Genomic DNA, 14,810 nt, shown 5'->3' on the forward strand with positions numbered 1-14,810 from the left:
GACGCTGAAACCAAGATGAAGAACGTGAAGAGGTGGAGAAACGCAAGCATGCCGTCATCTCACGAAAAGGTAATAATGATAATATTATGTTGTGTCTGGGGAGGGTCATATTGTCTTAATGCCTCCTTATCTAACACACACACTGGTTCGATTTCCACTCAAAAAATATTTATATTTTTTTCTTTGCAAAAACAACGAAAATTTTGGAAGAAAAAATATAAATAATAAATGAGTGGAAATCGAACCAGTGCGTGTGTTAATAGAGCTTTAAGACAATATGACCCTCCCCAGGCACAACACAATTTGATTCAACACTTGAATTCACATAAAGAATCTTGCAAACCAAACACAAAAACGAAAAAGGATAATGTAATTTTGGTAAATATATCAGTTAAAACGAGATGTCAATGTTATTTTCATTTTTGTGTAACTTAGACGATAATATATTCACCACACCCTGTATGTCTGCATATATATATATATATATATATATATATACACAAAATACATTATGCATATATGGACTCAAGTGAGAAAGAGAAAAACAGAAAAATGAAGAGAAAGATGAAAAACATGGTGTGTGTGTGTGTGTGTGTGTGTGTGTGTGTGTGTAAGTGTGTCAGAGTGTGTGTGAGTGTGTGTGTGCGCGTGTGTGTGTGTGTGTGTGTGTCAGAGTGTGTGTGAGTGTGTGTGTGTATGTGCACGCATATAGATGTATGTATACATATAAAAAGGAAAAAAAAACATTCCTCACAATAAACTTTATAAATCATTGAAGCAAAAATCAGACAAGGAAGTAGGAAAGATGTCGTTTTAATGTTTTAAAAATGTGTGTGGGCTTATGGTTATTGTGTTAGTCATCATCATCATCATCATCATCATCATCATCATCATCATCATCATCATCATCATCATCATCATCAACATATATGAACACACAAATGTATTCTTTTAAATTGTATCTCAAAATCTTCTCTGCTTCCTTGAAACGATTTGTAAAGGTTTATTGTGACACATTCTCTCTTCATTTTTTTATCTCGTGTATAACAACACTTGATCTTCACTATTAAATAGTCTCGTTGGTCCAATGAACAACACACTAAACCAGCAAAACACAAACTACAGGCAACGTTTTGAAACGACCAATATCTCAACAAAGAAAGAAGAGACCTGACCAGGAATATTAATAAAGAACTGCTCATAGGAACAGTCACATGTAAGGAAAGGCATGGAATACCTCTCCCCACCACCTCACAGGAATAATGCACAAAGGCCTTTCTCCTTTTCGTCTTTCTACCATACTTGTCCTTTTTCAGAATAGGTAAATGCATGAGGCCTGGGGGGTCACCTTGGAAGCAAGGTTCCCTGCTCAACTACCTCAGGTCACTAAATATGGATGTGGTGACCAGGAGGGAGACCAGAGAACATTTGCATCTATTTTCACTGTATGGCTTCTTATGTTTTCAGTAACAGAATAAAATTCTAATTTTGCCCCCCATCCCTAACTCCTCGATTTTTTGTCGTTTTTTTTTTTAACTATTTTCTAAATTTATTTGGGATGAGGGGCACTCAACATTTAGAATTACCCTTCTAATTTTTTTTTTTTTTTTTTCTTTTTGAAAATTCAAAGCTGATTGATTCTGGACATCTTTCCCACATTCAATCTGTCATCAGAAACCAAGAATCTCCTGGCATCTTCAGTTTCCCTTAATTCTTGGGCTACGATCATTTCAGTTTTAAACCACGTCGTCAGTAAGTGGGACACATCTTCACACAATATGAAATAAATAAAATGATACAAGATATAAAGTTACATAAATAGCGAAGCGAACTTTAACCTTCTAAGCACACACACACACACACACACACACACGTACACACACACACACACGTTCGCACGCTACTTTATTGGTTACTCGTTGAAATAAAAGAAAAACGCGATTGCCGCCCATTAATCCATCCGTCACAGACACGATATGTTGCACACGAAAAGCCAAGTGTGATATTAAGAAGCGTTTTGTACCAATGAAGGAAGTATAAAAAGTGTGAAATGCATTGGACTCGCCCCACGACACGCTTTCTGGTCACAGTGTTACTGTTTCTAGTGACACCGGTCGTTACTGGCATTGATTGCAGTGGTCCTCCGTCGTCGTCTTTCTGGTCGAGCTCAGACAAGTCAGCAATGACCGACGAAGAATGCAAACAAGAAAACAAAAGTCCCAAGGTGAGTGAACATAAAAATATTAAAAAAAACATGAAAATTCATCTTCTGTCGAATGGATTTGTAACTGAATTAATGCGGCAATATATGAGTGGTAACGGTGTTACAGGTAATTAGTCCCCTCCGAAACTTGTAGACTAACAAATAACAATTTCAGTTGGAAAACTATTAAATTATTAACATTGTTACAATGTGAAGAAACTAGAATGACGAAAACAACTGTCACGTTGTAATTATTTCTTTACTCTTTTATTATTTAAGTTCTCAGTTCAAATGTGATCGAACTCATTGACTTCGACTTTCATTCTTCTGGGATTAAAGAAAACAAAATAATACGGATCAATTTAAATGACTGTTCTTTTCTTAAAATCTGGATTTGTCTATGTTATAAATAATAATAATTATTATTATTATTATTGAGTGAGAGAGCCGTGCATGCCATCAAAGTGAGAGCAGTGCGTGCCATCATGACTACCCATCTGATAAGGGTACACCAGGCACAAGCATATCAACCAGATGTATGCGACATGGTGATCTCATTATCAAGATAAACAGCGCATGATCTTGCAGGTGGGGCCCAGTTAGAATTTTCTTCAGCTCGAGTAGCCCATCCCGCTCCAAAGGTCCCTGAATAAGGATTCTTTGAGGATGTTCAACGAAACACCCATGTTTCCAGAGGTGAATTATCCAAACCCCAAAGAATTCCTCTCAACACATGGTTATGATGCTCCCCCACTAGTTCTGCTCGTGACCAGAGATGCACATATTGTCAGCCACCAAGGGACATGCTCAATTGGTTAAGGTCAAGCATCTGACAAGCAAATCTGTAGTATTGCACTAAAATTGCTGGACTTGTACCAAATTTGAAATCATTATTATTATAATCAATAATGACGGTCGCTCCTGTCAATTTTGATGTATGATTGCTTGAAGGAAAGGATTTAAAAAGAGAGAAAGAAGATAGCTTATGAAACTAGAAGAACAAAAGAATCTGCATCTATTTGCGATGGATGCATGAATGTAATTTGAGTCCAGCGATGGAATTTGCTATGAAGGTGCAATGGGGATATTGGTGATTTTGATTTTGTCTGGGATTAGGCTTAATGGGTCTGTTGATTGCAGGGTATAAGTCTTTTATTGTTCTTTTTCTTCAGTTCAAATTGTTTGGATGCATCATGACACATTTTATGCTATGCAGATCGATCTTGGCAATGACTTTCCCAAGATGTCAGGTTAAGCTTTAACAGATTTTAGGGATTGCTTCAACTTATCCTTTATACCTCAAGACAATTCTTCACTTGCCATGTTATCCCTCCACATGTTGGTCATACAAAAGAATTTTCAGAATGAGCTTATCTTTCCTTCGAACAACATGTCCTACCCATCTGCATTGAATTCTCAGCAGCATGCTTTTGATCCTGGAGATATCACATTTTGCTAAGATTTTGACGTTTGATATCTTATCTTGCCATTTCATGTTGAAGATATTGCACAGACAGCACATGTGAAAGGTCTTAAGTTTCTTTACATGTCTGTAGTAGGGAGTCCATGCTTCTGCCCCATACAAAAGTGTGCTCCAAGTTTAAAAAGGATATATTATATAATGTAGTTTTACATCACCTTAAAATGACAACGTGGCCACGACTGGATTTCTTTTGCTGATTGTGTTTGCTTGATATCACGGTTGACTGGAGATATTAAGTAACAATAACTCTAAAGAATGTTTGTATTCAGTCTTGGCTCAGCTCTGATTTATGATGTTCCGTTTTGGTGTAACTGGTGTAATCTAAGATTTGACTGCTATTTCTAGCGGGTCAGACAATCACGTAGAAGTTCCCTTCGTATACATTTCGATTATTTTCGCAAAGATTCATTAAGAATATAAAGCTAACAATTTTTTTATCTTTTGAAATTAAACTCCTAATAAAAAGAGAAGTCGGGAAGAATATTATATTTTACTTTATGGTGTCTTAACAGAAACTATTTGTTATGGGACAAACTCTTCATTCTTTTAACTCGGCCACTCTCTCCTTTCTATCTCTTCATCTCTTTTCCATCTCCATTCTTTCAATAAAACCATTGTTTCCACATCTTCCCCCCTCTTTCCCCGCTATTTTTATATTCCTTTATCTCCGTTCTTCTCTTCCATGCTTCTATTTTTCATGTCCACAACCACGACTTCTCTCGGTTTATTTCTTTTATTGTTCATAATTCTTCTGAACTCACTTCGTTGCCATAAATTGCTTCTCTCTCTCTTTCTTCCCTCCAACTCTCTTTATATCTTATCTCCCTCCCCCTCTCCATACTTTATTACACTCTATTAATGGTCTCCCCCCTCACTCCCCATACTCTCTTATAACATTCTTCTTTCTTCGTTTCATCTCTCTCTCGCTTTATTTTTAATCTTTTCTTTCTTTTCCATTGCTGCATCTTTTTTTCCTCTCTGTCTTTCTCCCATACCTCTCTCTTACATTTTCACTCTCCCTTCATATATTCTCTCTCCTCCTCTCTCTCTATTTATCTCCCCTTCTACGCACATAGCTATATAATTATTTGTGTACATATATATACACACACACACACACACTTTATCCTTGTTTTCACATATCAAACACCCAGGAACACGTGTTAAAGAGCTGAGCGCGATGGTAAGTCTTCGTGTCCATCTGTCCGATTATTCCATCTCTTTTGCTAAACTTTCTGGTTTTATATTTTTATTAATTCATATTAACATACTCAGTATATACATCAACCTATATATATATATATATATATATATATACGTGAGGTGTTCCGTAATCTTTTTTCCTTCTTAAAGACTTCACACATTTACAAACAATGGAAAATAGATTAAATGACGTTCGCAATTATTTTAGAAATTGATCTTGATGTTATAATGACCAAAGTGGCTTCTAAAGAAATTATAGAAGCCCCTCGGGTGGGTTGCATATCTTGAAGGGTCCATTCTTCTCAAATCGTATCATTCTGCCGATTCTGATAGAAATTAATGTCTTTGTGGAAATATATAAACATTAAAAAAATGGAATCAAGTATAAGCAGTTTAAATGGAGATGATGTGGTAATATTTTTTTTTTGTTAACACAATACTCTCGGTTATTTTACCCTTTGTAATCGAAAGGGGTGGATTAATTTGTTCATGCAGCAATGAGTGCATTTATTCAAAACCGGTGCGTGTTTTGTTCATGCGAATAAAGACTATAATCTCACACGCATGAATAAACGCAATTTCACTCATATACACGTCTGTGTGGGTGTGTGCATATACATATATATGTGTGTGTGTGTAGAGAGAGAGAGAGAGGGGGGAGACAGTTTAAGAATTCGTAGAATGTAAATATTTCAGCGTGTAAGACCCCCGGGAATTTAATATTAAAAATGGAGAAAGCCATTTTATGGGATTACCTTAGGTTTCCCGCCCATAAGGGGCTTAGCTTTATGACCCATGACCTCTTCAATATATATATATATATACCGGAGTAAGCACATGAAATGTGCAACAAGGTGGAAAAAAGAGTACTCAAATACCAGAGGTAGAGTAATATATATATATATATATATATATATATATATATATATATATATATATATATATATAGGGAAATTATACTGAAGTCTTCGAATTTGCTGGGAGGTATTAATGTATTAATCAACCTTCCGTAAAATGGTATTCTATTGAGGTGATCTCACTCATAGTTTAATATAGTCTTTTCTCTTCACCTCACCGGTAATTACAGTTAAAACATTCATAAACCAATTTGACTGAACATATTCTAGTCAAGCTTACAAATGTTCGTATCTTACCTGACAGTAAATATAAATTTTAATCCTACATTACTGTAGTCTTCCAGAGTGGATTTTTTTCTACAGGTATAACAGTGCCAGGAATAGGTAAATGGCACTGGGCTATACTGTGCTTATTTTTTAAGAATCTTTACGAGATATTTTTTTAAAAAAGAATAAAGGTGAACCAACTATTATATGCATCTATAGCCGTAGAAAACTGGCCTTACTTCGGTGTTGGTCTACAGTGTCGGTGTCAGGAGACGATGCTATTCACCCTTTTTCAGCCTTGTCCCTTTTATTTATGTCACGAGGGAAAGTTGTGCGGGTGAATGACATCGTGTACCAATATCGAAGGATTACCAGAATATTTCGACCAATTTTCTAGGGTTTGCTCTAGACCCTCCCACTCACTCAGGCGATTTTAAGGTGGTTATTTTAATGAAGACCACCGCTTCACGTAAAGGGTACGGAATATAATCTTCATTTTGATTAAAATACCAGCTACTGCAGAGTAAAACCTCTCCCTACAGTTCACCAGCATTTAGCATCTCTGGCGGTCACTCCCTTGCTGTCCATTTGTTATTTTACTTTCTGTCTACCAATCTGAGTGGAGTGTGAAACCTATTACGTTTTATTATATGTAAGATTCAGTCTACTATGCTATACATTTAAACTTCCCTGATGTCAGAACTCTGTCAAAAAGTCCCATAAATAGAAGTTTGGCAAGTATTTAATTACGTTATACCTTTTGCCAGTTAAACTGATTTTGTTTTGCCCAGGTCACACTTGGCTGAGCAGGTTATGGACACCAACATGTGGCATTTTTTATGTTTTTTGTTTGTTTGTTTTTTTACATTTTTGCCCCTACCCCTCCCTTTTCCTATCCTTTAAGTTTTGACAGCTATTCCAAAAGCTCCACCGATTGACATTCTATCCTCGACCATCACCTCTTTATGTATGTATACTAGTTTAATACCCGACAGCAAGATGGCAACATCTTCAGTGTAAAATTGCCTGCCCTTTTGAAATGCGACGTTTTTAATATAAAATATATTCATCTTGACAATGTTCTGCTTTGACTGCAATCTCCAAGCAAACAATATTATTATTAATAATAAAAGTATTTATAATTTGTTAGTATTAATGTCTCCTCTAGAAAAAATTTGTAAAGACAACAATAGGTGACTAATAAGAGTCCACTTCTGCTTAAGAGGGATTTGTAATTCTATCCTCTGGCCTTAATCCTGTTGGTTTATTGATTTTTGTTTTGTTTTATATTCCAAGGTCTGTCACAAAGAAAACAATAAAGGGACAAGTGTGGTGGTGGTGGTGGGAGGGTTGCTATGGTGATGGTAGGTAGCAGTGGTAGCTATAGTGGTGTGGCAGTGACATCACTTTTGTGTGTGTGTGTGCGTGCGTACATGTGTATGTATATGTGTGTGTGTGTTACTTGGCATTGTGTAAATGTCACCATCGAGCAAGAAGTGTCCTTCATTTCCAATCTTCTGTGAAAATATCTCTGGTCATCAGAGAATATTACTTTGCTTTGCATCCAGCCTTAGAAAATTACCCCAGCAAATTCCATAGGAACATAGAAAACTTGACTTTATTTTCTTGATGATGATGATGATGATGTCATTAATTGATGTCTTCATAAAATATATAAAGTGCACGGGTTTAGTCCTATTGCATGGCACCTTGGGCAAGTGTCTTCTGTAGCCCCAGGCCTTGTAAGTGGATTCGATTGACAAACTGAAAGGAGCCTGTTTGTAAATACAAACACCGTATGTGTGTATTACACTCATAAACATGTAGTAATAACACAATTGAAGCCAGTAAAGAATGCTCTATACAGCCATTCAACCTGCTAGAAACAGCAGCCTGAAAATAACAAAGAATAGTCTTTGTCTCTATGCATACAATGGATTTTGTTCCTAACTATAAACACTTCACTCTGTCTACATGTGCACATATATATATATATATATATATATATATGTATATATGTATATAATAATAATATTAGGGACAAAATCCAAAATTACAGGTAAAAAACTCAATTAAAATCAATTTATAAAAAATTAAAATTAAATTGAGCCTTATAGATAAAGTATATATAAAATATATAGTTTTAGGGGAAATAACCAATTTTCAAGAACTCATCGATGAAAATCCACTATCACATATAGAAAAATTAATAATTAAAAGCACAATAAATGAGTATAATATAAAGTAAAGTAAATATCATAAGATAAATATAATAATAATATAATATAATAATAATAATAATATAATATTATATTTATATTATTATTATTATTATATTATATTATTATTATATTTATCTTATGATATTTACTTTACTTTATATTATACTCATTTATTGTGCTTTTAATTATTAATTTTTCTATATGTGATAGTGGATTTTCATCGATGAGTTCTTGAAACTTGGTTCTTTTCCCTAAAACTATATATATATATATACATACATATGTGTGTATATGTAATACATAGAGGCTTGTAGTACATAAGTATCTGAATGAGTAAATTGACCTAATTAATGACCAGGATGCCATTGTAACTAGCGTCATTATCATCAATGAGTCGGTTATATTTAGCTGGCTGAGGGTTCCTTTCTTTCAACTAAGAAATATTAAGGCTGGTTTGGGCAGATATCAGAACATCTTTTCTTGTGAACCGTTTATCTCCAGCAAACTGGTTCAAAAGTTGAGAATCTGATTTTTCAGATTTGGAACAAGTCTTCAAAAAAAGACACTTGTTGTTGTTTAATCTCCAGGCCCTTCATTCCCACCACCCTTCATTGAGTTGTCATGTGATCAAAGTGTTTTCAACTGTTGACACTAACCACCACCGCCCCCTCTTTTTTTTTCTTTTTCTTTTTTTTTGCCAATGTCAGATAAAAGTGTATCTAGAGCTGCTACATTATCCACATGTCCTGGTTTTCAGTTGGTAGTGCGATTGTGATGTTGATTTGAAGGAGATTTGGCTGCTATTTTTTCAGACGTTGAACAACCACTTACAGACTGTCTCTCAATAATGTTGATATTTTATCAATGTTTATCAGTGAGGAGATCCTAGCCCCGCCACCACCACCACCACCTCTGTTCTCATAAAAAAAAGAGGGCATCAGTGTTCATGCCTGTTTTGAAACCTGACCTAGATTTAGTGAGATTACTTGAGTTGATGATACCCGGTTGGAATATGTTCAGGGTTAATGCATAAAGGAAAAAAAGCAAAACTCTGATGTCTGTGGTGGTGGTCGTGGATGAGGGTAGGGGTTGGCCTGAATACTTAAAAACAGTGAGAGGAGAGACGCTGTGTTTTTGTGACAGCCATTCTTTACATATGGTAAAAACCTGATTACTACCAGTTCAACAGGATTTAATTACATTTATTAGTCCCTGCAATTAAAAGCCCTCCAATTCATTGCACACACCACGTGTGTGCGTGTGTATATATGAGGTTTATGTATACATCATGTAAATGTATGTGTGTGTGTGTATACATTACAGATATTGTGCAAATGTATATATATTTGGGTGTTGCCAGAATTTTGGTCAACTGGAATCTTAATTAATGAAATGGAACCTCCATTAGTTGTCCAATTTTCATTTGTTTGCGCATGTGTGTGTATAAATCATATACACAATGCGTAGGTGTACTTTATATACACACACTTAGCATGGAAATGGGTTTGTCGGAACTTGTTGAAAACGTGTTCTGTGTATAGTCTTTTACTTGTTTTAGTCATTTGACTCCGGCCATGATGGAGCACTGCCTTTAGTCGGACAAATCGACCCCAGGGCTTCTTTGTAAACCTAGTACCAATTCTATCAGTCTCTTTGCTGAACTGCTAAGTTACGGGGACATAAACATACCAACATTGGTTGTCAAACGATAGTGGAGAGACATACACAAACATACATACATACATACATACATGTGTGTGTGTGTGTGTGTATATATATATATATATGCATATATGACAGGCGTCTTTCAGTTTCTATCTACCAAAGACATTTGCCCAAGGTGCCTTGCAGTGGGACTGAATCCAGAACCATGTTCTTGTGTTTCCATTTAACCCCAACCCTACCAACTGCACCTCAGTCCCATCCAACCCTTCCACATTCAGTATACCTGACTGTTGCTCAATCTTTCTCTCTCCGTCCTCTCCCCTTGGCCCCACATTGTTGTTCTCAATCGGCACCGACCACTTTCAGTCCTGTTACCTCCCTTTGTTTTTAGCCAGCATTTGCTTCCCCTTTTTACCTTCACACATCTCTTTGTTGCGATCCCATCTGGCTGCTTTCTATTCAATCTCCTGCCCAACAACTAACGTGACCCCCCCCCTCTCTCTCTCCTTTTACCCCCTCTCCCAGGGGGGTAAAAGGAGAGAAAGCCACTTGAAGCCAAGTAAAATTATCTGCAGGTGTATAAGTTTTTCAGGTAAGTCATAACTGAAAATTGATGGGATATACGTGTACACACACACACACACACACATATATAATCATTGTTGTTATTTTGCAGGGATTCGACTTTTACAGCTACAAGGCCAACGACATTGATGGCAATGAGGTGTCAATGGAAAAGTACAGGTTGGTGATTGATTTATACGTGTATTAATCGTCTATCATTAGAAAAGGCATGAATGTTCCAACTTCCTATCTCAAGATGCAAAATGGAAGTTGGTGGAGGAAGAGAGAGTTCGGTCAGACAGGAAAATAAACATGTCTGTTTCTGTGCTTTACGTTTATCAAATTGCAATCACAGAGTATTGTTCCTCTGAAAGCTGGACACAGGGACAGGTGAAAACCCTTTGTCTTTATATAAAGACAAGGGGTTTTCCTATGTTTCCTCTATAAATCTACATTTGTCTCCACACTGTACTGAGTTATAAGATTGTGTAGCATAGGATAGCATTGAAACGAAACATTTTTAATTAACCAATAATTCTGTAATCAAACTAATTACCAAGAATGTGTTATGTATGCCAGCTGGCCATTCCATTTACTGTGATTGGGGTGAGAACAGCACAGAAATGAGGGTTGTGGATAGGTCATGTTGTGATGGGGGAGGCAGAGTTCTGTGTTGTTGTTTCACCAAAGTTCTTGCCATCTCAACAATGTAGGCCATAAGGTTTAAATTCTAACATATCAACCATCCCACTCACTCCAAATCTCTGTATCACATCACCTATTCTCCCCACCACCACCACCACCAATGTCCCTAAGGGCATGTCCCAACATCTCTCCCTCTCTCATTCACTCCCCTTTCCAACTGGAGTTCTCATCTATCCACTCTACAAAACACCTATGTCTCCTCTTTACCTTGAATCTTAAAACTGGCACAAAGCCCCCACACACACACACACACACCCAATATTACTGATCCCCCCCCCCCCCGCAATTGAGGGGGTTTTGACTTTTATATCTTGCAAAGGTGCTCGGTGACACAGTTGCTGCCAGTGCCACATAAAAAGCCCCCAGTTCACTCTTTAAAGTGGTTGGCATTAAGAAGGGAATCCAGCCTTAGAAACCTTGCCAAAACAAACAGTGCTGTCTGAGATGCTGTAAATTGTTTCGTGTAAAATCGATCTTGTATAAACCTATCCAACCCATATCATTGTGCCTGTCACTTTTGTTTTGATTGTTTTGTTTATTTTTATCTTTATTTCATTTCAGGGGCCACGTGTGTTTAGTTGTTAACGTGGCAAGTAAATGAGGTCTGACAGATTTGAATTATAGACAGCTACAGGAATTGTACGAGAAGTATGGGGAATCGAAAGGTCTCCGAATTCTTGCTTTTCCATCAAATCAATTTGGAAATCAGGTTTGTTAAATTTTCAGTATTTCGTTTTGTCTTTTAGAACCTGCTGCCTAAACACACACACAATCGCCTGTCTTTCTTTTTATCATTTTCCTCGTTGAACATTTCAGGAACCTGGCAGTAATGAAGACATAAAAAAGTTCGCCGAGGGATATAATGTGACCTTTGACATGTTTAGTAAGGTCAATGTCAATGGTGCCGATGCCCATCCCCTTTGGCACGATCTTCAGCGTGTCCTGAAGGGATCGTTATGGAAGTAAGTTTTTAATTTATGTCAAACAAAACTCCACTTTTATTCATTTTAATTTCCATTAGCTGTTGGGTTTTTCTTTTTTGCTCCAGCCTGGCCTATATTGAAGTGCTGTATGGCCAAAAGCATTACAGCTGTGGTCTTTCCTTCTATAGAGGCACAGGAATGGCTAAGAAATTTGCTTCCCAGCCACATGGTTCTTAGTTCAATCCCACTGCATCGCACCTTTCACTAGTTCCTTCTACTATAGCTTCAGGTCAACCCAAATTCTTTGAGTGGATTTGGTAGATGAAAGGTGAAAGAAGCCCGTTGTGTATGTGTGTGTCTGTTTGTCCCTCCACCATTACTTGACAGCCAGTGTTGGTTTTGTTTAAGTCTCTGTAACTTAGCAGTTCAGCAAGAGTGACCAAAAGAATAAGTAGGAAAAAAAGAACTGGGATTGATTCAGTCAGCTAAAAATCCTTCAAGGTCGTACCCCAGGATGGCCCCAGTCTAATGCCTCAAACAAGTAAGAGATTAAAGATATCTGGGGCCATCAAAAATAGCAAGTTACTACAAATTTATTAAGAGTTCTATTGTTGAAAAATGAAGAATTTGCTGTGAAGACGGTTGCTCGTTATTCCTGTGTCATTGAACTCTGTTTATCATTTCAGTGCCATCAAGTGGAATTTCAGCAAATTCCTCATTGACAAAGACGGCAAACCTTTCAAGCGCTTTGCACCCAACCAGGAACCTAAGGTAAGTTTAAACACATTTCAATCCGTCTTCTCCCTGAAAATAAAACAAAATTTTTATCATCATCATCATCATCATCACCCCCATGGACCAAGAATTAGCATGATGTTTTAGTTGTTTAACCCCAGGTCCATCCTGACCAAGCAGATCTCCTATGATCAAAGGTGTTTCAGTAATCTGACTTTCCGAATGTGTTCTTTCTCTTTTTTTTAAAAAACATGTTAAATGTGGTTTTAAAGATTTGAGAAGCAAATAGCATTTCAGGGTTTGCATTTCAAGTTCAAATCCCTCTGCTTTTTTATTTGGTTTTTTCTTTTGTGCTAAATTGAAATCCTCTCCTTTCACCACAACTTTCGTATATTTTTAATACTTGGCATCCATCTTTTAAACCAGTTCCTTTATTAACATTCATCCATTGTTTTGTTTCCAGTCTTCCTATTTGTTTCTGATTCTATCGAAAGCAACATCTGCTCCCTTCTTTTCTTCCTTCTCTCCCTCTTTCTAAATACTTGTTCTTTTCCCATATTTTGACTTCCTGTTGATAGGCTTGGCTGTGTGGTTGAGAAGCTTGCTTCCTAGCCATGTGATTTGGGGTTCAGTCCCACTGCATGTCGTGTGTGTGTGTGTGCACCCATGTCCTGATATCACATGATAGTTGTAAAGGAGCATCACTGTTAAACAAGTGAGGTTGTTGGTTTCCTTTTTCCATGGAAAAACATGTCTGGCCATCGGAAATATTAACCTGGCTTGGAAACAGTGGACGGTTGGCAACAGAAAGGACGTCTAAACCTGGAAATTCTGCCTCAGCAAATTCCATCTGATTCCTGTGGACATCAAATGATGTGATAATGTTGATGATGATGATAATGAACCAGACCAAAATGGTAACTTGTGGTTTCTTTTAATTGTCATTAGAATATAAATAAAATAATTATTTCAATGTAATCTTTCTGAATCTTTTTTTTCTCTTTCAGTCGATCGAGAAGGAGTTAGAGAAATTGTGGTAGCTGTCTGGAGACTGACCTGTAAGATTAACTTAATACCTGGAGAGGATAAAAACTTTGGGTTTTTAATCAGCAAAAGATAGACTGGATGAAGACTATGGTTGAAAACTAGTTTTAGTTGACTGTAGTTGGATAAATTGTCTGTCTTTGTTGGTCCCTACCTATGGTTTTTTTTCCTTTCTTTCTTTCAAATGGTTGTTTGAAAAATATATATTTATTCATTTACAAAAAAAGAAATCCCTTTCCTTTATCCCCCGCTTTCCCTCTCTTCTTATAAAAATGACAAAAGAAACGATCGGTTGGTTACTTTTGGTTGGACTGAATGAAGCTGATTTCAGAAAACCTTTTGAGAAAGACACAACAAAGCAGAGTTGGAGAGAGTAAAACAGTGTTTTGTTGATCCACCACCACAACAACAATCACCAGAAGATTAACCAACCAATGTAGTAGTGTTTGTCTTTTTTTAGGTGTAAATGTTTGGATTAATTAAATTTTTGTAATTCAACTGATTGGCTTTTTTATTTATTTATTATTTTAAAAAAAAAAAAATTTTTTTTTTTTTTGCTTATCTACTTATTCCTTGCTGCAGGGACCCTCCTTTTCATTGTTCTGTTTCTTCTTCCCTTTCTTTGTCTTGCAGGTTATTTGCCAACCTCACTGGTGCCAGTGTCGGGAAAGTAAAGCACCCAGTCCACACTCTGTAAAGTGGTTGGCATTAGGAAGGGCATCCAGCCGTGGAAACCATGCCAAAGCTGACATTAGAACTGGGCTCTAAGGAATCCGAAAGTCAGGTGGGGTGGGTGACACTTTAGAGAGAATGCACAGTAGTCACACCAACAACATACAAGGGGACAAATGGGACTGAGAGATGAATGTGGAATAGAAAGGAGACAGGGGTGAATGATGGAACATCTCTTCTTTTCTAAATTTATGTTTAAAATTATTC

At 36.7% G+C, this 14,810-nt stretch overlaps 1 protein-coding gene across 4 annotated transcripts; it reads left to right on the forward strand.

Annotated features, from left to right (window-relative positions):
• Positions 1-14,369, forward strand: LOC106869007 (phospholipid hydroperoxide glutathione peroxidase-like). 4 transcript variants are annotated; one of them, XM_089340143.1, is made up of 6 exons: positions 1-69; positions 10,577-10,644; positions 11,731-11,878; positions 11,986-12,131; positions 12,779-12,863; positions 13,835-14,369. In XM_089340143.1, the coding sequence occupies exons 1-6, from the start codon at positions 16-18 to the stop codon at positions 13,865-13,867; spliced, it is 534 nt and encodes a 177-aa protein (XP_089196269.1). In that variant the 5' UTR covers positions 1-15; the 3' UTR covers positions 13,868-14,369. The 4 variants fall into 4 exon arrangements, with proteins under 4 accessions (XP_089196269.1, XP_014769985.2, XP_014769987.1 ...); XM_014914499.3 differs by lacking the exon at positions 1-69 and adding an exon at positions 2,104-2,224; XM_014914501.3 differs by lacking the exon at positions 1-69 and adding an exon at positions 4,436-4,869.
• Positions 14,370-14,810: the final 441 nt, after the last annotated feature.

This window comes from Octopus bimaculoides, chromosome 23, assembly GCF_046866305.1.
Source record: "Octopus bimaculoides isolate indiv1 chromosome 23, ASM4686630v1, whole genome shotgun sequence".
Classification (NCBI taxonomy): domain Eukaryota; kingdom Metazoa; phylum Mollusca; class Cephalopoda; order Octopoda; family Octopodidae; genus Octopus; species Octopus bimaculoides.